At 42.8% G+C, this 27,397-nt stretch overlaps 1 protein-coding gene across 4 annotated transcripts in view; it reads right to left on the bottom strand.

Moving 5' to 3' along the window:
• Positions 1-26,353, bottom strand: part of CDHR1 (cadherin related family member 1) — a 45,558-nt gene extending 19,205 nt beyond the window's left edge. The window contains exons 1-13 of one of the 4 annotated variants that reach the window (XM_042033221.1): positions 26,025-26,353; positions 25,740-25,742; positions 25,147-25,242; positions 16,833-16,978; positions 15,950-16,000; positions 15,042-15,131; positions 14,463-14,549; positions 12,657-12,773; positions 10,930-11,073; positions 8,527-8,605; positions 5,586-5,686; positions 3,656-3,859; positions 486-638 (exon numbers count right to left, since the gene is read on the bottom strand). In XM_042033221.1, the coding sequence (XP_041889155.1) occupies positions 486-638; positions 3,656-3,859; positions 5,586-5,686; positions 8,527-8,605; positions 10,930-11,073; positions 12,657-12,773; positions 14,463-14,549; positions 15,042-15,131; positions 15,950-16,000; positions 16,833-16,978; positions 25,147-25,242; positions 25,740-25,742; positions 26,025-26,115 (1,362 nt within the window). In that variant the 5' untranslated portion in view covers positions 26,116-26,353. The remainder of the gene's footprint in view (positions 1-485; positions 639-3,655; positions 3,860-5,585; positions 5,687-8,526; positions 8,606-10,929; positions 11,074-12,656; positions 12,774-14,462; positions 14,550-15,041; positions 15,132-15,949; positions 16,001-16,832; positions 16,979-25,146; positions 25,243-25,739; positions 25,743-26,024) is intronic. The other 3 variants (XM_042033217.1, XM_042033218.1, XM_042033219.1) reach the window with 3 other exon arrangements.
• Positions 26,354-27,397: the final 1,044 nt, after the last annotated feature.

Below are 27,397 nucleotides of genomic sequence, written 5' to 3'. Positions count from 1 at the left end.
AGATAGACTCTGACAAAGGCAGTGAGCAATTTTGGGGAATTATCTTCCAGTCAGCTGGGGTCTTCAGGCTGCCAACATTCAAAAGCATGATCATGAATGAAATTAGTTAGCACTAAGCAGGTAAAGTTCTAGCTGCAGAGAAATTAGGATTTAGTCCTGTGTATTTATCATTGTGAGTGCAGAAATAACCCTCAGGGTTCAGTCTAGGATGATTCAGAGCCACCAACATGTACAGTTTCCAGAGGGAGATAAAAATCAACATTTTGCACTGACTGGACTAAATCAGTCCACTGATGCATCCATTAAACCTTTTTTGAAGGTGGTGAACCAGAGGCAGAAATGAGTTTTCCTTACATGGAATATCATGTCATTGATATTGCATCAGGCAGCTCCAGGTGGATTAAGAAGCTAAATCAGATCAGATACAAAAGCCATCGTACACATAGTGTATACACTGAAAAAGAGAACCTGGAAAGCAGAAGTACCTTGAAGGTTAACACCTTGGAGCTTTCGTAGTCAATAGCAGCAGAATTTTCCACTATTATTGTAACCTGAGCCTCATTCAGGACAGTTTGAGGAACCACTCGGAAGATGCCACCAGGTCCAACAAGACGGAGGTTGAATTTAGCATTGGCTCCCTGTGAATAAAAGCAGATATGGCACTGATTGTTTTCAGTGAATGGTTTTCATGAATTGTTTTCAGCCATCTTACAGCCTAGATTGCTCTGTTTTTTCAAACTATATAAAATGAGAATGAGTCTTACTGAGAGCCCTCTGCTCTCCATCCCCTGGACAGGAGACTGCTAAGAAGCTTAGCTGTATAATCCCTCCAGCCCTAGTCACAAGACAGACACAGCTTTTCTTGAAATAGATTGACAAGCTTGGTTATTCTTTCAGTCATAATGGAAAAACCCTGCAGCAGGCCTGGCTAAGAGAGGAATCTTGTGGCAAGCAGCCTTGGGCTTCGTGCCACACACTGGGAACTAGACAGAGATGACACCATGTGCATATTGACAGCGAAGTCCTGCCTCTTCCTGCTTCCTACCAAAGAAAGACAACTTAACTGCTCGAGTAAGGACAACGCAACACTCACAAACCCCGTCTCACAGAATGGTTTGCTTGGAAGGGACCTTTAAGATCACCACATTTCAATCCCCCTGCCACAGGCAGGGACCCCTTCCGCTAGACCAGGTTGCTCAGAGCCCCATCCAGCCTGGCCTCGAACACTTCTAGTGTCCAGCTTGTGTTCTAAGAACTCAAATGCTGTGTAAGTTGTTCTTCGTGCATTCTGCATGATGAAGATGCAGAATCGCAAAGATATGCAATTTCCAAACAGAGGTGGTACTCCACATTTTGCACTGACTGGATTAAACCAGCCCAGAGATGCAAATACTAAATCTTTTGGAAGTTGATGCACTTGTGGAAAGAGAGGAGCTCCACTTGTGGAGAATAAAATCCGACACACACTTGACAGCTCCAGGTGAAGTGAGAAGGCAAATCCCAATTACACAGATAAACCTTCTAGCCAGAGAGTACATGGGAAGCAGCAGTATCTAGAAGGTTACCACCACTTGTGTGCAGGTTGGGAAGAGTGAGCCAGAGCCAACTGGCCAAGGCTAATTATTTTAAACCAAACTAGAGCATGTGAGAGAAAAGATGAAAGGGGGATTCTCATATTTCTGCCTTACAGGGAAGATGTGAAAATGAGCTGAGCCTACCTCACCAAACTCTCTGGGTTCACTAATTTCTCAGTGTCATGTTTACACTGTGACAAAAAGCCAGATTCACTGCCTGCCTGGTGCCACGTTCTCCCTGTAGCATGAATCTTGAGATGATGAATTTCTAATAATAACTTTCAAACAGGACAACTTTACTTTCAGCTGTATCCCTGGAGAGCTTGTTATGAGCAGTTCTTGAGCAGCCCTAGCTCGTGTCAAGAGAAAAAGTTTACAGCAGTAGTCCCTTAAGGAAAACAGAATGACCTTGGATCCAAACTCAGTGGTCTGTGTTGTCTGGTCACATGAACCCACCCCCCAGCCACAGAGATGATAACAGGCTCTCTTTTGCTGGATAGTAAAGCCAAACACACAAAGCCAGAGCTGCTGGACTGTGGAAAATAGTGCTGATGGGAAGAGTGGACAATCTGACAATATAAAGTCCTCTGCACATGGGACTGTACATGACTAGAAGGGTGGCACGGGATAGAGAGAGAACTGCCTCCCTCCAACAGCTGAGTGATTGCTGCCAGTGATGCCCATTGAACCTGTCTCCAAGCAGACAGCCATGGGACACAGGAATGGCTGGAGGAACAGCAGCACTGAGCCCTAAGCCCTGTCAAAAAGGTCTGGGGAAGAAGTTTCTGTATAATTTTCTTGCAAGTAAGCATGGCATTTCCGTCAAACTGTAGGCCTAAACCAGACCTTCACCACAGCTTCCTCCTCCTCACTTGTATCATCTACTCCCCCAGAAGAAAGAGTCTCTAGTAGCTGTGACAGAGACATGTTTAATTTTCTTCTCTACATAGTCATCTTGCATGGAAGGGAAAACATTGCATTCTTTGCCTTAAAAGAAAAGCAACCCATCCCCCCTAGAGTGATGCCTTACACTGTACTAGGAAGCTTCTTGAGAAATCTATACAGTGTATTTATCAGTGTTTTCTGCTTATTTTATAGCCTAACTTGCAGCCTGAATATTTTGTCAGCCTAGATATATATTTTGTCTCTAAAGGGAAGAGATGGGTTTTGTTTCTCCCCTTCTGCAGCACCATCCCCTGTGACAATAGCAGGATAGACGTAGCACTGCTTTGAAAGCAGTCATTTATCTGCTTGCTGCAGAGCAGCAGGAGGGAGGGGGAAGAAGCCAGTGGGTTTGATAAAGTACAATACCATGAAACCAGCACAATACTGAGCACAGTTACTGAAGAGAGCTCTTTCCAATAGTAATACAATTCTCAGATGCATTAAGTTTTTTTCTTGTCACTACCTAACCTGAGGCTAACTCAGATGGATGTCATTCATACAGTATTTAGCTTAGGGGTCCCTATAGCAACCATTGCCATAGTACCTACAGGCATCACAGGTCAGTTAGACAGCAGGCTGAGATGGATGGAGTCTTCTTTCCTTTTCCTTTATCTGGTGAGACTTAGTTTGGCTCTGGCATAATTTTTAAGGCTTCCTAAAAATATCACTCCAGTGGGAATGACTTACCAAAACATGCACTGCAGACCCTGACTGTAACATAAGGGCCAAAAGAAGATACAGACAGCAATTGCACCTGAAATTACTACAGGGCTTGGAGTCTCCAAGAAAATCTTCAAAGGGAGTATGTACTTGGACAATACACTGGTAACAACTGAACACAACCATTAGTTAGGGAATTTCATAAGGACTGTTCAACTTCAGTTGCCAAAAGAACTGGGCTGCAGGTTTAGGACCACCCTTCCCATTGACATAACAGTATATGACAGACTAACTGTACTCCTGGGTCCAGGCTCTCTGTGGTATTGGACCCTGCAACTACTTTGTCTGCCCTAGGTTTTAGGGAATGCAGGTGAAACAGGTGAGTTTCTAAAAGGACATTTCCCCATTGGACAGCTCTTTCTAGTCTTTGGGAAAATAGGACAGGAATACTGAAAGTCCTCATAGTTTCCATTTACCTGATCTGAATCATTGACTGTAATCTTCAATCCTCTTAAGATTTCACCCTCCGGGGGATGCTCGTACATGGTCAGTTCAAACCTGTTCTGGGGACCATTTTCTCCATAGAATGTTGGTGGATGGTTGTTGAGGTCCACCACCCGTATGACCACCATGGCAAATACATGGTCGGAGGTGTCACCTTCCTGGCTGATTTCTGATGCCTGCAGCAGGCAGGAGGAAGAAAAGAATGAGGGTGTTTTCTCTTTCTTCGAATTTGTGTTCAGGTATTATTCCACACTTAAAAAGCACTCTAACCCACTAACTTGTAGGAAGATTCACAGACTTATATTTCCCTAAAACCTCAGTCCATTTCACACTGAAGTTTATGATGATTAGAAAATTATGGTAATAAACCAGTCCCAACAAAACCCCAGTTGATTCTCCTTCTAATTTTGTGATCCTAGTTACTCACTCTAGGTGAAAACAGTTCTCTAAAAACAAATAATCCAATAGAGGCAAGGTAATTGCTTGCCTAAAGTGTTGATAGAACAGAAAAGGAAGACAATGTTTAAATTTGCTGTGGTACCACAAGCAGTTCATTGTCTCATTGCTGCAAGGACTGCAGCCTTGAATACTGTGAGAAAAAATGTACTTGTGGCATTTAGGTAAATATTCAAAAAGGTACATTTTTTTTTTGAGATTTAGTCTCTGATTCACAGTTCTGCTGTGATGTTTAGATAAGCTTAATTTAAAGTGGATAGAGTTTAGACAGACAGGCAAACCTAGCTGGTATTTTTCTGAACCGAAAGAACAGATCTGTCTGGATTTCAACAACTGCAACATGCAGCCTGATTCACTGGATTGAACCTAAGACATTTCCTCTGCCAGGACAGAAACTGGCTGGTAACAACAGCTATATCTAACATGCCTTTTTGCTCAAAGGGCTCAAAACCAAAGGCACTTTCTCTGAAGATGGTAGTCTGGCAATTGAGGTGCCTGTCACTACGTACGCTGGGTAATATAACACCCTTTTGGTGCCTCTAGCACATTTTTCAGCCTGCATGAGCTCTGGGTCACCACATACGTAGTGAGGAGATCAGGAAAACTTGCAAGGCTTTAACCCATTCTGCATCTGGGGAGCGGTAGCAGACTGCAGTGAAGCAGAGCTGATAGAGGGAGAAATGGTGCCTGAGTTTAACTCAGCCCATGAGAGCTCCATGTTCTCCCAGGTACAGCACACTGCTTGAGCCCAGGAGGAGCAAGTGCCCTTGGGGATGCTACACACTGGTTCTGGCAGTGTGCAATTCCTCAAAGCTGCCTTTAGCTGGTATTGTCCTTACCACAACAATAATATGCATTTCCAATATGCTGAAGAAAACTGATACCGTCTTCAGAATTTAATTCTACATTTTAAAAAACTTTTTCTTTATAAACTGCTTGAAATAATGCAGCCTGTCATATGAGTACTGGCTCATCGAGGTGTTAGCTCATCAAGGTGTAAGCATGTATTTGTACATGGCTGATCAGTGCCTCAGGAGTGGATGCTGATATGCCACTGCATGATCTGTCCCAGTCCTATTACTAATCATAGATTGACTGTTACCTATCTCATAACATGGAGGTTTCAAGACATTCATTCCCAGCCTAGCAATAAAATCTGGAAACATAGAGAACAGGTATCTATTGATTCTCTAGTCTCAGAGATGAAATTAGGACAAGATGATCTCATTTGAAAGAAGTAATTTGAGATACTAAATATCCCAACAACAATACCCCAACATCCCAACAAAAGCAATTAGTTCTGATTTATACTATCTGATACTCTGCTCAAATATAGGAGGTAGCTTCTGAAACAGGTAAAATCAGCTATAAATCGAACAATTTTAGACAATCATTCCTATTCATGGCATTTTAGACCAATAATCTTAAAGTGGCCACAGTACCTACCTTAACTTTTAGTTCATACACTTCTTTCTTGAGCTGATTTGGGCTCTTTATCACAGAAATGGCTCCAGTTGTGTTGCTGATTTCAAAGGAACCTTCACTTCCTGCAATAAAACCAAGATGCTCTGGTTACATGCCACACTTTCTTTCTCTGAACAAGCATGAGCAAATCAACTATACGCTTCATTAAGCACGTCCTTGCCCATATGTGTATCCATATCTATCAGTAGATCTGAAGCCACTCTTCAAAAATGAAGCATTTCTGTGGCTGGTCACAGTGAGATGAAAACACAGATGAGGGCCAAAAAGGGTTTCCTCCCCTAGGAACATCTCAGTGGAGTTCTGCCCTTATGGGCAACTATCACCATTTTCCTCTTCCGATCCTGGTCAGGCTCCCCTAAAGCCTCAGCATCCAGGCATGTAAATTTGGTATTAATTTTTATTATGCTGTCTTCTTTATATGCTGGTTTAGACAAAAACAGACATTTGTCATTGTAATTAGCAAATGCATGATTAGGTCTTTGAGAAACAAGAACATTTCTCTCACTAGTATCAGCTAAGGTGAGAAGTCTGACAATCTGCCTCAAAGAAACATAGTCACTTCTCTAGAGAAGCGTCTTCTGGTCTTAAACAGCTTTTAAAAAAAAAGCTTTTTGCCTGTTGTAAGGTTGTCCTGAACAAAAAGGGTTTTTTGGAGTATCTGGGGTAAACCCCAAGGTTTCTGCACTGAGGCGGAGTCTGACACAGGCAGGACAGGGCTGCAGGCTGACTTTGCTACCACCACCCAACTTCCACTGGTCTGGAAAGAATACCAGTTCCAGGCAGCAGTTGCTTGAGATTGGCAAATTTGTGCTGAAGCAAATGGCAGCTTGCAGAGAGGCAGCAGCATCTCACCAGGATGTCAGGAACCATCTCACATCACACCAAAGGGCAGGCTGGTACCCAGGAAGGGCAGCCCTGCACGCTGCCTCATGTACAGTATTGGCTACAACCTGTGCTTCGTGGCAGAGTCTACCATTGAAAGGAAAAGAGAGGAAATCCTTTTAAATGTAGGAGATCAAGCCTTCAGAAATAAAGGATGATGACCTGAAAGCCCAGTTGTTTTTCTTTTCCTCAAACTCATTTCCAATACTGATTTTTAAATATCCTCTTTTGCTAATACCCACAATAACTGCAACTTCATTAAAGCGCTCTAGACACAACATTGAACAGATATTGACTCACAATACCCAATTATTAAGATACATTGGCCTGCAAGGTATGTTCTGCCTGAGAAGAAGTTTAAGTCAATAGTGTTTGCAAACCACTATACTTCATGTTATTGTCTAGTTATCCCAGGTAAATTGGTAACCTGGAGTATGTGTAGCAGTACATGTGTTCCTCCATACAGCACACTCAGAGGATTGGAGCATTTCCTATTATTATCCTACACTCCCTGGATAAGAAATGCTTATTAAGAACAATTTCCTATTTGCTGTTAAGTGTTTTCTTGTCCTTTGAAATCCCAGCCTGCAGTTATTGGAATAATGGCTTGTCAAAATTAATGCCAGTGTCTGAGGTGCAGGGGCAGAAACCTGTTGCAATCTTTTGTTCTCTGTTTTTCAACTTTCTGTGCATTAGAAGCATATTCCTTTCCTGTCTTTTCCATTTCACACAAACAAAACCCTTTGTTAATGTGCATGAGAAAGGCCTACTCCCCATTAAGCCATATTTTGTTCTACTTACCTGTCATCCCCTTCCATCTTCCTTTCCCAGTCTTTCCTAAAACATACCCTTTTTTTATCCCAGAGAGCCCTTTTGGTCCTTCTCTATTTTCTTTGGAAATCCAATATCTTACCTCATTAATCTTACTTCCCTTTGACATTTTCCGTGGTTCTTTTGTCTTCACTTATTCTCCTTACTTAATTTCTCCCTTGTTTAGCATATTTTTATCCCACTTACTTGTTTTTGCTGCTCATTTTACACCTTTCTTTTTACCTCTTCTCATTTTCTATCTCTTGTCTTCTGCAACCCTTTTTTCCTCAATATTTCTACCTTTCTTTTACCTGTCTGTTCCCTCACATTAAGAAGGAAGCTCAGCATGGGTCTCATCCTACACCAACACAAAAACTCAGCTGTGAGTATCTCTCTGTTCTGGCTGTTTAGATCATGTAACACAATGAAGCACTTACTCCATAGCTCTGCAGCTACACCTCAGATTTCTCTTAGGAAGTTTTGGGAGCTTTCACACCTGTGAGCTGGGGTGCCCAGTTAGGAAGCCTTGTTTTGGAGGAAGAGAGTATAAAAACCATAAAACCTAAGTTGTAGCCTGGAGTTTAGTTGCTCTAAGTTGTTGTCTTCACCACCTAATGAATCATCAATTCAGCTAAGTTTCACATTTATGCTATTAAAAGACGTGCAACAGACACTCTCAGAATAGCTGATGGAAAGCATTAATCTTCTGATAACATCTGTTTTCTTCCACTTCAGTGTACAGCCAGTGTCTCTTCACTGGTAAATATAATTTCTTCCAAGAAATCAGAGGTTTGACTGTTTAGCCACTTTAACCACTGTACTAATAAAAATATCCCTCCAAATGCCATGTCTGGGTCTCCCAATGAATTATCTCACCTCCCAGATTAAGTGATAGAGATGCTCAGAAGAGTGAATGCGTCTCCCTTCATGTTTTCTGAAATGACAAGCAGGCTACTGATGCCTAACAAATCAGCAGCACTAACAGCTCCAAGCGCAGTTCTGTGAAGAAGATACTAAAACTCACTGCATTGAATCTTGGCTATTCTCTGGTAGACAGGGCCCTGAAGTTGTTTGAGGTACCTGGCATTATTTCCTGAGATTCCTGAGGTTTTGCCTCAGGTTTATTAAACTCTAGCATATTCTATTCTAATTTAATGCCAGATCTAGTTTTGAGTGCCCTTCAAATTTCATATAAGACAAGCCTACTCACCATTCACGATGCCGTAATGAATACTGTTAGGCTTTCCTCTGTCTCCATCAAGAGCAACAACAGTAAGGACCTCAGAGCCCTGGGGAGAAATGGGAAATCACAGTGTGTGTGCTGAGATCAGAGCAGTGAAATTGCACATTAATAAACTGAACTCCTGTAAGTCTTTCTGCAGTGAAGTGCTGGGGGCAGAGTGGGTACTTGTGCTTGTGCTGTATGGGGAACACAAAAAGGGCTGGTGCCCACTGCTCTGGGTGTGAAATAGCTGCAGACCTGCATGGCCAAGGGTGCCTCAGCCCTGGGGGCTGACTGGTTGCAGGAATAGTTGGAAGTTGTAGCAAAGGACACCTGCCTGGAGCCACAGATATGGACAGAGGATTTGGAGCAGCCAATCTGAAACCCAAGGTTTAGTTTGGGGCAGTACCAAGATTCCCTCTGGTTGCTTCTGTGTAGGCTTCTGTGCCCCATGGCCACACAGTGTGCTGAGACACAGGCAGCTGCCAAGGAGTCATTGGGTCACTCTGGTCCTTCCTAATGAAATTCAGACAGGCAGTAGAAGCAAACAGAGATCACAAAGCAACTTGGCCCACAGAACATTTAGGGCATAAAATTGTGATGAAAATGGTGGTGATTTAGCTGCCCTTAAACCTTCGCTGTTTGTCTTTCTGCACAAGTTACGTGGCTGTGGGCCATACGTACAGAATTCGTGTACTGGGGACCATTTGCTCATGTGACTGCTCCTATCAGCTCAGAGGGATGATGAGTGTCACATTAAAATGCTCACTCAAGTGGCAGTGAGCTGTGCAATTCAGGCCTCTGAACTAAAATGTTACTGTTTGGGGCTGCAAAACCAGGGAACACTGAAGTAACTGTCAGTGAATCACAAATGGCAACAAGGAACATTTTCATGACAGCCCTTGAGTGAATTTTTCAAACAAGAGCAAGGGTCTGTTAGAGCAACAGGAAATACAGAACTGTATTTATTATCGTTTATGCTGGAAGCAGCAATAAAATCTGCCTACTGGGCAAAACGCAGTGCAGCCCCTTTGAAGGTGACAGAGTACTTGTAAATCCTGACAACTCCACCAAAGAGAAAAGAAGCAAGTTTACAAAATTAACACCAAATTCTCAAACACCACTAAAATCAGCTATTGCCTCTTTCTCTGTGGAGTTCATTCTAATGGCACAACCCACACTGGGAAGGACTGATTCGTGCTTCCATCATTATATCATAATGGTGTAAGTTATGAGCTCAAGCTGGATGTAATTAACATTTATTGATTCTCATTTCCATAGTAAACACTAACTCCTGTGTGCACCTGATAGTTATTTCAAGATCTATATGTAACATGCAGAATAAATCAATATACGTAATATCATTCATTCGAAACACCTGCAAAGTACATGAGCATTATTTCTCTGCCCTGCTGAAATGTAACAGCCTCTGCAGTGAACTGCAGTACATACTCATGCACAGACTGCAGTGTACATTTCTGGACAGAAAGGTAAGACGCAATCTTTCCTGAAACTCAAGGGAAGGTCAGATGAACAGAGTGCAATCACACTGCTAAACTGATCAATAGCCTAATGTTGGGTAATTTCATGGGTAGACACCATTTCTTGTCCAATATATGAAGAAAATTTTAATTAAATCTTATATATCAGGGCGAAAGCTGATCCATACACAATCATGTCACTGCCTAGATACAGAGAAAACTTACTAGTTTGCAGCTTCAAAAATATGTGGCTGAAAATAACCAGTTCTCCTAACCATGTCCCTGCTTGACTGATAATGTGGTTGGTGTTTAGGCCTAGGAGGTCTTCCTGGCCCATTCTGCCTAACCGGCCATCACTTAGCAGAAAGCGTCCTGCATTTTGGGGATGTCAGGGTTGTTTGTCCCCAGGTGATGTCCATGGGACAACACAGAGAGTCTGAAGTATTTGGGCATAAATTCTATCCACACCTTGTACAACCAACTGTTGGTACCAGACTGACCAGAGCTAGAAAATAGAAGCACTGTGAGACCACTCAGCAGACAAACACATGAAGGCTTCTACCATAACGTGTTCAGGTGAGGTGACTGGCAGCCTGCTTAAGCCTTCAGCCAAGTGCCTCTGGAAGTCTGAGCTACAGAAGAGCTCTTAGGCACTGTCTGGGCTTAGACCAATGTAAATGGGCAGAATCCTTTTTGATTTTAATGAAAACAACAGGAGGCCTTCTATGGCAAATTCACAGTAGACATAAGTAAGAACAAGTCTGAGATTTGGTCAGCTCATTTCATCTAGGAGTCAAATCAGAGTTTAGGTCCCATTTCCAGTAAAGCCTGTGCTAGAAACCTTCGGACCACCCTGACTGAGATGGGAAAGGCTGCACTTGTTCTCCCATAGATGAAAACCAGAACTTACTGCGAGCGTGTCCTCATAGACATATCCATAGTAGGGAGTCCCGATGAACATAGGAGGAGTGTCCTGAACATCCTCCACATTGATAGTAACTGTTGTTGTGGCTGAAAACACTTTGTTGTCTCCCCTGAGCTTCCCACCACCATCCTAAAAAAGAAGTCATCGTCAGATGCCTCTGCTGAAGCATGCCTGCCAATCAGCTTAGGCATTGCATGGACCTCATGAGCCTTCAGAAGCACAATTCCAGGAATTCTTTCTCTCTCTCAACACACCGATTAATCTGTGCTGCCCTATTCCCTTCTCTTTTCCATTTTTCCTGCTCTCTCTCTGATTAGGAAGACAGCTTGCAGTGCCTCGTAAGTAATTTCTTATATTAAAAGTGATTGAGCCAATATATGCAGTCATAAATGATCTTTAGAGAGGGGACAGGGAATTCAAGGGTTTTTTTTGGGAAAAAAGAACACTAGAAACTGATGCAAAATGTTAGCGACCTTTTCATGCCACATATAGTCTTGTCATGAACACAAGACAGTGCCCAGCAGCATGGTAGTGCATCTCTAGGGGGAAATAAACAGTGTACATGCTCATAGTCTCCTGGGAACTCCTATGTGATAAAGTGCAAGCACAGAGGAGCTGTGCAGCCAAAACCTGCGAGACAGTCACACTGTGTGTGTAAACAGTCTGGGGACTTGGCTACAACCAGCTCTGCATGACTGATACAGCAGAGCCAAGTAGGAAGATGACTCGCTATTTCAGACACGCTCAGTCTCAGAGCACCAGCTGTAGGTCAGCAGTCATGCTGGTGTGTAAGAGTGTGAATTGTTCAACATGCCTGCAGTACCAATTCTAAAAATGCCAATTTTTTTGAAAAGATACACTGATTTTTTTTCTTCCTTACTGCCCCAAAGACAGAATTTAAGCCAAATTTTGTTACTTCTCCTCAAATGAACCTTGGCTAAAAAATACATGAAAAGGTCAGTACATTTTGCAAAAAATATGAGAAACTCGAAGTCCCCATAAGTTACAGCAAAATTGCCCTCTTTCCACCCACGTGAGTCCGTCTGAGTGACAGGTCCCCACAGGATTGTGAGAGACTTCAGAATCTCTAAACTTTTAATGCCTGTTATGAATCCTCAGCCAAGTCACAGGCACAGCACTGCTGGGAACGTCAGGCAAGAAGGGATGTGCAGCAATATTTGCAGGATTTACATAAGCTACTGCCATGAGGCAGCAGAGAAGTGAAAGAAAGAAACACCCACAGATATTTCCAGAAAAGAAATCCATCACTTGTGCTGTGCTGGGTCTAGCTGTGCCCTGTGCCTTACTGTGGGTAATGACTGTGGCCCGTCTGCCTGCCAGGGGTTTTTCCTTGTGGGGGTAGGGCTGTGCCCTGGGCACCATGAGGAGCCCTGAGCTCACAGGCTGATGCTTCTTGAAGCCTGGATACACCAACCCTTCACTTCTAGGTGAGTCTCATGACACAGCTGACATGAACAAAATGTAGGAAACCCCATTCCAAATCCTCCAAATCTGCTGAGCAGATGTTGCTCAGCAGCAGACACCAGCTACCTTTCCTCCCTCACTTTTCCATGTTGCCCCCCATGCCTCCAGATGTTACAGCAGGAGTTACTCTGCTGCCTTCATGTTTCAGCAGCACTTGTATTTGAACTAATTGGTCCCACTCAAACACAACACCCCACCTCCTCTAGTCTCACATAAAAGGCTTTTACCTTGGCTACGACGACAACAAAATGTGTTCTTGATTTCTCATAGTCCAGGGTGACCCCTGTTTTGATGCGCAGGACACCACTGTGACGGTCTATTGTAAACTTATTAGCATGGATGTTCTAGAAGAAAAGAAAAGAAGAAACAGCCAGAGATTACAGGTATGGAAATAAGATTGCCATAGGGATTCATCTTTTATTTCATCTGCTAAGGGAGAAGACTAGAATAATGATACGGTTTGGGTGAATAATGTATTTGATGAATTTCACCTCTGTGTGTTTATGAACAATTCATGAACCAACCACAAGTCTCTCATTATGCAGAATGTAATGAACTTGTAATGTAGTTATTTTTAATCTTTTATATTTCATTGTGAAAACTTAAACTTTGGTTAACTCAGTTAATTGCATGGAAAGAGATAGGGAGACTTAACAGAAAAAAAGATGAAGTGAAAAGGAAGAAAAAAAGAAAAGGTGTTACCCCTTAGTGTTTCAAAGTTTTACTGGTTTAAAAAAAAGCAGGAAATTTGCATGTATAGCTTATTGTCAAACACAGTAGTGGTCTGGTGATTTTTGTAACGTACAAACAAAATCTAAAAGACATCTGATTTTAAAAGAGGCCTAAAAAATGCCTCCCTCCATTCTTCTGAACTGGAGAGATCTGTACAAACACCTATGTTCCTGTATCCAGAAACAATGGCCACTGTCAGATAATCTTGGCCATTCCAGAAGACATCACCACCTGCCTACATCAGACTTGTGGAGAGGTTTTTTTCTGTGCAACTTGAGAATTCTCAGAGACTGTGTCCAAAGACATGGCAAGATTTTTTCAACCAGTACACATACTTTATATCCTTTTTGCCACACAGATATATTACAAACTAGACATAGAATTTTGAAATTTCTGTCCCTTGGTTCATAGACTATCAGCCCTCTGGAAAAAGCCCTGTGCAAAATTGAATCCTGCACATGGATCACAATTTGTGAAAACAAAGCTAAACAGGGCACTCAAGTGTTCTTTCATGGTATGCCCAAGCTCTTAACAGGATTAGCTTTAGTGCTATGTAAATATCTTCTAACTTGTCTCCATATTTGTATCCAAAATTAAATATTGCAACAAATTTGCTTGCTTTTTTTCATGCTTCCTCTTGAATAAGGGGAACTGCAGATAATCTGGATGAAACTGCCCGCAGGAAGAAGGAATTTGAAGGACATAATGCAAAAAATTGCCCTTGTGGCATACAGAAGATCTGTAATACAGAAGTTCAGCTTTAAATCTGGAGCCCTTTCAGTTCTTCACCAGTGGGCAGCAACTGAAAGGCTGGTTCCAGGCAGTCACTGCTTTGTCTGGGAGAAGATTTAGTACCTCTCATTTCATACTGTGATCCAGGTATCAATTATGCACCAGCCTGCTACACTAAAGACCACATATGGATTTCCAGTGTGTTTTGCTTCCTAAAGAAAGCTATTTCATGCGTTAGAAATCCCATAAGCATACAAGATTATGAGCTAACCTTGCTCTCCCCATCATTCCAAAGGAAGGGCCAGTAAGAGCCCTGCCATGAGGGGTCCTGCTGGCAATCACAGGAGCGTCAGTGGCAACTCCAGTTCCCGTTCCTGCCTGCTGGACCACTCCTGGCTGCTTGCAATCAGACAACATCCCTTCAGCCAATACTTAGTTTCTTGTGCATGGTAAAAAATTGGTCCTATAGGCACTAGCAGCAGTCTCAACCCCCCAAATCTTTTTAAAATCTGCTTTGTGAAGTCTCATTTAGTGAGAGACAATTTGTGAAGGTACAGACAATACCTTACCTGCAAGAAGTAGGTGATGCTTCCTCCAGAACCCGTGTCTTTATCTATTGCCTCAATCTTAAAGATACTGCTGCTGGAGGGAGTGTTCTGTGACCAGAAAGAGTTACCAGAGTCACAAAGAAGCAGAAAACCAGGTGAGTTAAAAGAAGTGAAAAATGAGCATGCAGGGAGGCAGAAAAAGAGAGTGATGGTAGAAAGAGGGAACTGAAGAACAGAAAGGAAAGAGGGAAGAGGTTAAAACTGGAAAACAGGAAGAAAGAAACACTTTGTGAAATAAAAGTAACAGAAAATTTTAGCTGAGACAGGGTGTATCCTATTCCCACTGTAGTCAATTCTAAAAACTCACGACGACTCACATCTTGGAACTTACCCCAAAAATAGCACGCCTTAAGTACCTACAGACTTATTCCCCAAGTTTGCAGTGAATATTATATATCTACCCAAACCCTAAACCAAAAAAATGCAAGTTTATCCTGCCTAACTTTTTATTTATTTATTTTTTATTTTATTGAAAACATATTAGCCCCTCCTTACATCCCACAGAAGTGTATTTCTAGTATGCAAAGGAACTTCACCAACCTCTGGGACTTCGACTATGTAAGGTGTATTGATGAACTCTGGGCTCTCATCATTGGCATCCATGACAAGGATCCTGACTTTTTCAGAAACCTGGAGTAGAATATGAAGAACATATTATGAGTCCCATTATTTATGAATCCCATTATTTCCTGTTTACAGAGGTTTCTAGGGCAGTTGTGCCGGTAGGATGCGGGAACCTCCCAAACATTTCTTGTAATAATCTCAATTAATTTGTTTGAGATGAGGAAGAGCTCTAGATTTATCCAGTCTTGTGGATAAGAAGAGGGTCCCACTTTTGTGGTATCTCTAGTGAGGAAGCCCATATCCTCCTACTGGAAGACTGCTATCCTGGCTGTGACAGCATCAGTCTGTAAATTGAAAATGCCAAGAAAATCTGTGGAAGTAGGACTGGATGCTCAGTGCCTCAGATAAGTCCTTAATGATTAGATGTGAACAAAGCTTTATCTAGAAGCAGACAAGAAAACCCCCACCACATTAGCCTAAGAAGATCTTCTTAACGTCATGCTAGAGAAACAGTGGGGGTGGGGGACAGGCAGCTCTTGGGTGCCCAGCACTAGTTCCTATAATGTCACACATTTCTCCAAAAAGCCTCCAGATCTTAGGCACGAATCCTACTGTGCTGGCAGTGAAACTTCATAGGAAGCTGCTGTAATTCTGCAGGCTGCTAAGTCACTATTTCAGCTCACACTACATTGTAATTATCCTCAAATAGCTGAGCAAGGAGATGAAGTGAGACTTGAGTAACTGTGAGTTCAGTGGCTCTTGGGACAGGAAGTAATGAGATTATGTTTTCTGATCAAATGAGATGGTCCCTTTAAGGTAATTTAATAGGAGTAGGTATGTGAGGACAGACAGTTTGACAAGCTACACCATAATTAAATACTTACTGTACTCAGGCCATCTGAAATACTGACAATAACTTCAATCTCATCTTCCTTCTGTAAATGAAGAAAATTCTTTTGTTAGAGAGATGGTGTTTGTCCTGACTGGAAAAGGGGCTGCAGATTTAAACATGTCTAGGCAGGCAGATGAAAGCAACAACTAATACCACAAAGCAATCCCAGCAGAGGCCAGGAAGACTCCTCAGAAGCTCCAGCCACAGGCTCCTTGAACCTTCTGTGGCTACTGTCAGGAGATGGTTGCTCTGGTAATCCCTGTTGCTTCTAAAAGTGCTAATAAAAATCAGTCACCTTTTTCAAGACATGTTCCCTAAAGTGGCACTTTGATACAAAATTCTTCTGTCTCAGTATACAGAATTTTAAAGAGTTTACCAAATATTGTGTAAGCTTCTCTGTGAGGAGATATGAAGGGTTCAATGCCTGTGTTGCCAGAATAAGGCTGCCTTTAGGCATCTTTAACCAACATGGTTACATTGGCTAAAGGGCTGTGACGCACTAGAGGAGTGTCCTGGAACACTGCTTACACATATCTCTGCTTCTTCCTAATGATAGGAGAGTCCCCTGTCTGAGGATTTGATGACTGTAGCTGCCCCTAAGCTCTTGATGGGGTGTGGGTGGGAAAGATAGAAATAAAGAATAAACTTATCTTTTGCAAAAAGCTGGATAGACAGCAGCTGAAAAATTTGATAGCAATGTTAGTGGCACGAGTCAACTGGAATTCAACATGACAAGTGAAGTATAATGTCTTAGAGTTCTAAAGTATATTACATGCTTCAGGAGCAAATAAACTGGCATTGTCCCTCAAAGCCTCAGATCAAATTAAACTGGAATAAATTCCACAAACACCTGGCGTGGTGCCATTTGATTGTACCTCTCTGTCAAGCTCCTCGATCAGAGTAACATTTCCAAGATTCTTGTCAACAGAAAAGTAGCGTCTTGATCCAGCTTCATAGGTCAGGTCATATGTCACGGGATCTCCTTCTGGATCAGTTCCATTCAGAGTGTACACATGGGTACCTGAAAAATTGATATTCAACACCATTTCCCTGTGGTTACTTCAATCAGTGAGTATTTCACTGGTCTGTTCCTTAGGAACTTGGCTACCCTGCAGCAGGAAAAGGTTTTGTCAATCAAACCCACTTACTGGGGAATAAGGATAAGCAGATAGTTCAACAGTCCTGATGGCAAATTTTTAGCCAGCTGGTTAAATTGAGTTTATCAGTGCTGGTTTCTGTCACTTCAGGCCCTTTGCAGTGGAGCTGCACCCAGGTCAGTACTGTTCATATCCAAGGGTTTACATAGGTGACTAGCTCCTGGCCAGCTCTCAGCCAAGAAGTGATGCTGTTGTACAACTGCATGACAATCTCAGCAGTACCAAAAGGCCCTCACAGACCTCTTCTTTGTGGGAACAACAGAATTGCAAACTAGCAGGCAGAGAATCTGGCAATCTCCCTTCAGGGAGAGCTCCCACAGGATGGGACCCAAGCTCTGGAACTCAGGATGTGCAAGGACATTTTCATACTTTCTCACTTTCAGAATTAATCGATGCAAAATCTTCTTTCCTACTTCACTCCCACTCATTAGCTCGCTCTCATTAAATTCCTTACTTGACACACCCACTCATGCTCATACCAATTAATAAATTTTTCAAATTCATCAATGTATTTCCTTCAGAAGCTGGAGAAAGACTGTTATTTCTATTTTTAAACATTGAGAAGTTGGTGTCAGTTTTTCCAGTAAACTGACTTCGTGTATTATAAATGATAATTCCTGGGGGAGTTATAACACCCATATTTTCAAAGCATGGTGAGAGTGTTTATTAGTATTATTTTTTAAACTTACATGTCATTCTGCTTCAATACCTTAATCCAAAAAACTTCAAGCAGTTCACAAACACCAGTTAACTGAGCCTGAAATATAAACCACTGTGGTTGTTTCTTTCCAATCCGCTGTGCCTTGGGTAAGTTACCTGAGATATTCAAGCTGCAGAGGTTAAGGACAGAAACTGTGCTTTACATCTAAAGCCTTCTGCACTGAAAATACTGTAGCTAAGTGACTCACTAGTTACTAGTGAGTTTTGCTTGTGCACGCAACCCAAATACAGGATGGAAGGATCCCTGCTAAGAAAGTTAGCATATAGTTAAGAAAGAACACTAAGACGCTCAGTTTTGAACTACTCTGGCCCCGAGTTTGAGAGATTTTTAATTCAGTACTCAAAAGTGATAATGTTTTTCTCATCTCCTCTCTTCAGTAGCAGAGATCACTGACCAGATCTATAAGTTTGTGTTTAATTCTAGAGCTTTGCCCACACCGTTGACAGGTCAGCTTATAGAAGGTTTCCTCAGTTTTGCAGGGCAACCTTTTGGACCTCATTTACTTCTTCCGTGTCATGCCAACTGTGAAGCTGCTCAGGGGCCTTAATGGACATGGGACATCCAGCCATCAGTGGTGATACTTGCAAAGCATGGCTGTCTTCTTGTCATAGCAAGAGATTATACCAAACCATGTGGAATCTGTGCTCACTTATGAGTAAACTCTCTTATGATAATTACCAGGGCAATATTTGGGCAACTTTGTTCAGAAAAATGTTCACGTTGCAAAAACCAATGCACCCACAAGAGCACAAACAAGAGACCTTGTTACGAGCTGGTTCAGCCAGCCAACAGATAATCAAGACTTGCAAAACAGTTCACAAAACTACAAAACATTTTCCACATTTTTATTGCACTTTTCCCACAAAACAGAGTGGAAAATAACAACATATCTATAACTGTGACCCCAAAAATTATTAGGGAAAGACAATGAGGGTATGATGAGACACTGTAACAACTCTCTAAGTACAAGGAAATGAAAGGAGAGGGATTAACTAGGACTGATATAAAATAGTATCCTGAGAGGACACCTGCTTCCTGATACAACTATCCATATAAGAGACAGAAATCTGAAAACTGTGGAGGGTTCTGCAGCACCAGCACTGACTCATTTATTCTTGTTTTTCAAAAGCTTTGTCTTAATATCACAGCTGGGTCCAATTGGAGACTTAAGGTGTAAATTGTCAGCATTTCACTGACATCGTTATAAATATACTGCTTTTTTTGGTCATTAGTTGTTTCTACTTCTCAGTTGCTTTTCTGCCCTTCTTACTAACTTTTCCTGTCCCTTGCACTTGCCATACTGCTGGCTGTCCTGCCTGTTTCTAGCTTGTGTGGATGTCTGCAGCAGCTGCTGAGCGGTGCTCTCTGTGCCATGGAGAAACAGGATGGACACCACATCTGGGCTCTCTTGGAGCCTGAGAGCAACCACCAGGCACAAGGTCTCTGCTGTGGCTGTGGCTGTGGCTGCCCTGAAATACCAATACCAGCAGTACACAAGTGCAAACCACTCCTCAGGGGCACAGGGCTGGAGAAGAACAGACTGGCAAAGTTTATGTGAACCCATTTGAACCTGGGCTTGTTTTTTCAAGCTCACAGTTTTCTTTCCTACATTTTCTTAGAATTTTCTTATAAGGAAGACCGGAACTTTCTCGCTGCTAAATGTGAGAAGAAACATTGATATTGGTACAGGCTGAGATTACTGAGCTTTCTGAGCAAGTAATGACAGACTTCATTGATCTTTACACTGGACTGTTTGCTTTTTAGCTAAAGCTGATACTTAATTTTTCATAATACAGAACATTTGCATGCCTTTTAAATTAGATTGTGGATCAAAATTTATTTTCTAAATCATTATAATTCCTTATTTTTTCCAAACTGTAATTTCACTGCACAGTACTCTCCATATCATTAACACCCCCAGGAACACTTCTCAGCACAGTGTTAATGCCAATTAAAAATCTGTTCTCAGTGTGCTGCCTCTACTTGCTGAAAAGGAAATAAATGAAAAAGACAGCTAAAATCTTATCAGAGGATACCAAGTAAACAGCCTCTCCCTGTCATAAAAATATGGGAATAGAAGAGTCTTTACTTGAGGATATGGCAAATGCCATAGTTAGAAGACCTGGATACTCTGAGTACCCAGGGGATGACGAAGCAGGCTGGGACGGGGGAGCCCTAGGGAGCTTCTTGCTGCTTCCTGCTATGGCTTCCTCCCAGGAGCCATGCCAGGCTTTTTCACTCTGTTTTCCTATTCCATCTTAAAAATCATTTGCTCTTGGCTCCTGACACTTGGGCTGATGGCTGCCTCATGATGCCATTGCTCCATTTTACTTCATTTTTGACTCAAATTTAATCCCAGCCAGTCTCTGCCCTGGGCTCTGGGGCTGGTTTTGCTTTCTCATTGAAGACACGCTCTCCCTCTCTGCTGTGCAACACTCAGCAATCAGATCCCTTCCCTGTCAGTTAAACAAGCCAAGCACATTTTGGATTCATGCTCAGTCCCGCCGTTGCCCTTTGCCACCAACAGCTGGCATCTGTTAACAAGATGCTGAGAGAGCCATGCATGGCCACGCTCCCAGGATGAGACACCTCTGTTCCTAATGTCACAGCAAATGGTATCTTGCCCAGGGTCACGTGCCTGCTCTCCACCTGTCTCAGCCAAGGGCCCATTTCCCGAGCAGAAAAGGAGATGGACAGTTAACACAAAGCCTACAGATGCCTGTTTTCACTCCAAGCTCACCCCGAGCACAGGGGAGCTCAGGCTCCTGGGGGACATGGATCACACACCATGACTACCCCAAAGCCGGCTCCTTTCCCATTCACTGTTGGCTACTGCTCCTTCCAGACCATGCCCAGGCGACTCCTGCTCCCTCCCTGCTCCCTGGTGCACCAGCTGGCTGGAAAAACACAGGCATGGCAGGATCAGCAGCCCAAAAGCCATGGCTGCTACAGCAGCAGCCGAAACAAGCCCTGCAGCTGCCAGTGCCTGTTGTGGAGAGGCGGGATACGGCAGCAAGTGCTCAGCACGGGGCCTGGACCATCACCCCATGGACAGCAGTACCCACAGCAACCAACTCCAAGGAGAAGCCATCTGAGTGCAATTTTCTGATGTATCTGCAGTTTCTGTCAGAAGAATTAAAGAATTAAATTAAAAATTAATTGAAGGCTGTGACACCTGTGAGTCCTCAAAGCATCTCTGTGCAGTGCTTGGCTTTGCAGGGAGCTTTGTTCTGTGCACTGCTGGCACTGCTGCAGGGGTGCAGAAGGCAAGCTGTGTTTAACACAGCTTCTGATAGCTCCCAGCTTTCCTAGAGGTGGACCAGGGTGACAGAATCAAGGCAAGAATGATGGGTACCACAGGAGACAAGAAGGTTCTCCACAGTCACCTGTGAATGATGGGAAGAAATGAGACCCGGAGTGTGTAGGAACAGGGGAAGCTTGAAGGATGGAGGGATCTGAATGGGGTTAGTCACCAGGTGGGTAGCTGGCAGCTGTAGCTTTGATCAAAGAATTGCCACTGCAAACTGACTTTTAATGGGAAGAGTGCCTATTTGGGGGCAAGTGAAAAACCAGAAAGAAAAATGCAAGATGCAGAGATCTCCAGAGCATTGATGATATTTGGGCTTTGAGAGAGTAATGAACTTAGGCCTTCTAAGTATGCTTCAATCCCCTGCTCTGCAGCTGTTCCCAGCCCCACTGTGTCCCCACTATGAGGCTTATAGGGATTATGAGGTAAGATGAAACAAACAACCTGAAATAGCACCCCACTCCAGCCTTAAGGCCTTGATTAGGAGCACATGCACATTTTGTAGGTACACATGCAAAGAGCTAATTACCCACCTGCCCTGCAAAACCACAAACCCCAACTGCTATTTCAGTTTATAACTTCACCCATTCTTCTTAACTCTGGCACTGAAAGGGGCTGCTGTTCTGGCCCCTCTTACCTTGAGGGGTCTCATGCCCTGCAGCAATAAATAGCATCTGGGAATCTGCAGATACTTTGAAGCATTCACACAGAAAAAGTATTTGCTGGTTTTGTGGTAACTTATGGTACAATGTATGCAACTTGGTAGACAAGTTACAACTATCCATAAATAAGCAAAACTGGTCAAGGGAAAAGAAGATCAAGTTAAGGATGATAGGAGAATGGCAATGAATTTGATGTGTTCTCACAGCTGCAGCACTGCAATTTCTCTTTCTACAGCCACACAGAGAATCCATCATCTCCTTTCAGCGTTCCCAAATGTTGCATGTCCCTTGCCTACAGATGCCTGGGAATATAACTAACACATACTACTCTGCCAACCACTTGCAATCTCAGCAGGGCCAAAAACTGTAAAATTTCTGGAGGTTTATTAAAGCTGCTGTCCGTGGCATTGCACAGATCAAACACCAGCTGCTGCCAAGAAAAGCATCCTGCCTATGACTCCAAATTTTATGTAAGGACAGGGAAGACCTAATAGCAACCTGCCCATTTTTGCAGCACGTAAGCCTGAGTGAAGCCATCCAGAATCAAACATATGGAAGTTTTGGTTCCCCTGTTTTGTCACTGATCATCCTGCTCAACCTGAGAGACGACTGCTGGAGTGTGGATGCTTGGGACTGCACATGGACATAGGAGACCAGATTCCTGCTCCTGCTTCTGGAGGAGATCAGAGCAAGTGATGAAGAACAACAGCCTCCTCTGCAGTGCAGCACCCATCACTGGGGCCACAGAAAAGGGCCAGCCTGGCAGCCATTTAGCACTGAGCTCTGGCACAAAGTTCTTGATGTGGTCTGATGGGAACTCTGGTCCTCTTGCCCTGTACAAAGCTGAAAGCACACCCAGCACTGAAGTGTCAGTGCTGCTTGTGCCCTTCTCTGTGAGTCTGTGCCAAAGCCTCCCCGAGGAGTGGCTGTGCTGACATGGGCAGCAGCAGTTTGCATTAAGCAAATCCCAAGCAACCATGTTCCAATGGAACTTAAAAAAGTGCTTTCAGAAGACAGGACCTTGCAGTACTTACAGCTGTTTGTCAAGGTGTTCTGGGAATTAGCACAAAGGAGCACTGGAAGCTGTGTGACAAAGCAACCACATTTGGACTTCTCAAAAGTAAGGTCTTCTCTCTCTTTCCCAAGGGTTTCTACAGGTCTTTTGGAGCTTTCAGAGAGAGGCTGCTTCTCTCTTGTCTTTTAAACCACACTTACACATCAAATTAGAAATACAAGCCAGCCAATTTCAACACATGTAAGCACATTCTGGATGAAGCTAGTAGGCAGGAGGCACAGCAGCACTCAAGACAGAGCAGCCTGAGCTTTATCACTGCTGCAAGCAAAGCACAAACTCTCCAGAGACCTCTGTGTACCTAGTCTGGTTGCTAATGTTACAAAAGCACATATGTAAGCCCATCACATATGTCTCATTATTCTTACTCAGGCTAATTAGGAGAGCACTAACACAGGTTCTGATCCCTCACACTGCTATTTTGCTGTTGAGGCACACTGTCCTTTTTTTGGCTGCTGGAGCACCAGATCAGATGCAGTGGAAATTGCTGCTGTACTTCACTGCTGCAGGGTGTGCTGTCATATGAGGAGAGACCATGTGGTGCTGCAGCCCTGACAGGAAGGATGTTTTTGCCCATGTTGTGGCTCTGTGCCATCTTTAGCTCCTCATCCCCATGCAGGTGCCTGGAGGCTCCCAGTGGTGGCAAGGAGAGGCTGGTTCTCTGGAAATGTCTGCGGGCTGGCACCACACCAGGGAGTGGGAGTTGGACGGCAAGTGAGTTGTACTGCCTGCGGTGTCACTGGTGGAGTTGGCAAGCACCACCCCAAACAAACGGAGTTGGGGTCACATTTTGTGGCTGTCTGGCATTACAAGCCTTATCTACACTTGGACAAGTGATTCCACTGGCTAATCTAACTCCAGCAATCAGCAGAACGGTAGGGATTGCCAAGACTGAACTAAATGTAGTTTCCATGAGAATCCAGGGAGAAGTACAGCAAAAATTACAGCTCCTAGGTCTGCCACTGGCTTTTGCAAGTGCCACTACATTCCTACATTACTGTTGGCCTTCAAACTGAGGTTTCCACTTGAGCATGACCAAACTTATAGCAAATTCCTGCTGCATCACAAGCAAACTCCTTTTGTTGTCGAGATGTGTCACTTCTACACTATGTGCTGCCTTCTCCCCCTCCTCTTCTCATGCTGAGCAGGTAAAGGAGAATTTTCTGCTTCCAAATACCCCTCTCCCCGCCCTCTGGCAGGCCCAGCATGGGTCTTGGATGACATTAACACCACTGGGTCAGGAATGGAGATTTTGAGCAAACCCAGGCAGCTGCTTCCCAGAGCAGAGTGACCTTGGTCAGGTTTAAGAAGTCGTGGGTGGCAATGTCAGGCTTTCAGAGCAGGCTGTGCCCTCTGCTCCCTCCCTCATCCTGGCCTTCTCCATCTGTCTAAGCTCTGGTGGGGGTGTTTGGGTGCACGCCCTGTGCAGCCATATCGCTCCTCTCTGCATGAGGCATGAGTAAAGGGGTGCTTCAGTACCCAGTTTGCATCAAATATTTTTCTGATTTAGCCTGTGAAAGCTACAGATGAACAGAAGAAAATCCTAAATAAAATCTCAGTGCCAAGTTCAAAGAAAAGGTGATGTTCATCACTTAATATATATTTTATATAATTGTTTAGGTGTTAGATTATTTCTCCCCCACAGACAATATTGATTATAAATCACCTTTTGTTCTTATTTAACTTTTCTTAGTGTCACTACAGTTAAAAGAAGCATAAATAGACCTGCCTCAGAGTGCTGAGATCTGAAAACTGTATTAATTTTTGGATTTTCAATAAAACAAAACTAAACCTTTTTAAAAAGCATCAGTTATTTAGACAAAGCAATTTTCACTGCAAGTGGAAAAACATTTTCTACTAGTTTAACGTAAACATTAAAAATGTGTTCAAAGAAAATCATGCCTCTTACTTTTCAATGTACAGCTTGCTTTTATCAAAGCCAGAATTACTGGCAACTAGGCTTTCTTCTCATAAGAATTTACAGAATTGGTAAGAAGCCTCTCACCATGAATTTATTTCTGACCCCAAAGGTCTGTGCTCTGAAGCTGTGAATAGATTGGTGGGCCAAAAATAAAGGGAGCTAGAATTGATGTTTTAAATTGCAGCTACAATTCAAACATGTCATTTTAAATTGAGGCCAATTAGAAGCTAGAGAGAAAAACGTGTAAGATCACAGTATATAGCAACAATCTACAAGCAAATATATATGTTAATCATAAGAGCAAGCAACTTCAGTTTCACAGTTTAAACATACAAATTTTAATACTGACCAACAGGCGTGTCCTCCGAAAGGCTGAGAAGTGCCATGTTCCCGTTTGTGCTTCTGGCTCCATTATCAAAGAAATAGGGGGCATAATTTGCCTGAACTGCAATTAAAACAAAACAGAAGCCAAACAAAAGCATTTTGTAGGTGGCAGTTATTTGGCTGGCTCAGTTACCTGACTCTCAGTAAGCAGGAGCTGTTTTGGGAATACTATGAGTGCATAACACACCCAGTTGCTGCAATGGACCCTCAGAACTGTATCTGTATGGATATTTTTAATAAAATTACTTGCCACTGTGCCAGTATTCACACTGCAGAAAATAGAGAGAGTATATAAAAAACCTCCAAACCAACAGAAACAAAACAAGTAGCAAGATCTCCCTAAAAAATCTCAACCAGTTCCAGACAGCTTCACTGAAAAATTAACCTTTTCAGCTCACAGTGATGGAACACCTCTCCCCTACTCTACACATACAGGTCTGAAACTTGCCCAGTGCGTCAGTACCTTACCCAGTATTCTTACCCAGTGTTCTAAGCACATCCTGCTGTAAAATTATGCCTACTATATGAGCAATTAGCCATAATTAAATAGTTACTTACTTGCTGCCAGACAACAGCAAAGTTAAAAAAAAAAAAAAACAAAAACAAAACAAGAAACAATAAATTAGTTGTCATTCTACTGACTGACTGTTAGAGGTTCAAAATAGCCCACTTGAAGCAAAACTGCAAGTACCTAAACACAGAGGATAACACTTACACAAGGACCAGTTGCCAAGGAAAATATTTCAGAACAACATTACCACATCAGTAAGGATAACTACAGGATTCAAGGTTATGCTTGTACTCTCCTGTATTTTTACTTAACAAAGTGATTATTGTACTCACCCAGGCAAACATGCACCAAACTGAGAAATAAGGAGGGGGTGAAATGCCTTACATGCTTCATCCCACTGAAGAAAGAGCCAACTTCTTCCATGTTTTAAGGGCTTGGCTTTTGTTGGTTTTATTTTTTTTTTTTTTAATCTCTCTCAAATGTGCAGGAAAGTGCCCTTCAGACTGATGTAGCAGAGAAATGTGGAAGAGGCAGTAACAGATGCTAAGATGTTAAGCGGATGACACGTCTTAATTTCTGAGGAATTTAAAGAAGCTCCTTCCTACCACCTAATTAGACCAATTACTTTGCAGGGAGCTGTGGGACTCATCTCTGAGACAAGATTTGGAGGAATCAGTGTAACTCTCATGTTTTGCTGTTGGTACTGTATTTCTGCTGTCCAAACTCACAAGTCAGGGAGAAGGTAAAGTAGAAATTTGTTTTCTTTCTGAACTCTATCTTTAATTCTCTAAGCCAGTTCTCTGTTTATGAGAGCTAAAAGAAGTTTATTTTTATTTTAGCTTTGGTAATCTCAAGAAACTACAACAGAAGAAAATCTAATATTAGCAAAAACAATAGAAATGAGTGTTACCATTTCGAAGAAAACACTTATGATAGCAAAAAAATACACAACATTGCATATTAAAAATGCACAAGTGAAAGTGTTCTTTTTATGAGTTGGCCTGATCATTTAATTCTTAAACTGCATGAATTGCTGAAAGCATCTTTTACTTTCAGCAGGCAATTTTCAACATACTAAAAAGTGTGTTTAACCATCAACACATCGAAAAAGTTAACAGAGTGGCTTTTTTTAATTGCTTGTTTTGACATTTAGAAGGTGCTTCCACTAACTTAAAATATACATCATGCAATACACTATATGGTTGAAAATCAGGCACTCTGGGAGGAAGTTCACAGATAAACCTGCTTGAAAGGAGCTCCATCAGTGACAAAATGTGACTCAATGACCCTTGTGGTCCCTTCCAGCTCACACAATTCTGTGATTCTGCAGTACTTGGCTGCCAAGCGCGGAGATGTCTACGTTGGAGCTGAGCTGTTTAAACCTGACCTGCAGCAAAGCACTTGCCCTTTAAGGATGTGTTAATGGAGTTTTCTGGGTTATTTAATTAACAGTCAGAGTGAAAGAAATGTCTAAGAAATTAATCAGTCAAAGAGTTCCCCATTGCAGTGCTTTAAGAAGTGGCAGAAGCTGCACATGCTGCCTGGCAGTGACCCTCGCTGGGTGGCTGCAGTGGCACAGGTGAGGCGGGCACATGCAGTGGAGACACTGAAAGCAGGTGCAGAGCCAGGAAGCAGCTTCACACAGGGCAACAGTGGAGGGTTTTGGCTCCCTCATTCAACCACATGTTTTATCACTATTTGCTAA

This window comes from Corvus kubaryi, unplaced genomic scaffold (genome assembly GCF_017639235.1).
Source record: "Corvus kubaryi isolate FWS band 111438036 unplaced genomic scaffold, C.kubaryi_AGA036_p1.0 37357, whole genome shotgun sequence".
In the NCBI taxonomy this organism is placed as follows: Eukaryota; Metazoa; Chordata; class Aves; order Passeriformes; family Corvidae; genus Corvus; species Corvus kubaryi.
This window is presented reverse-complemented; position numbering and strand designations above follow the sequence as displayed.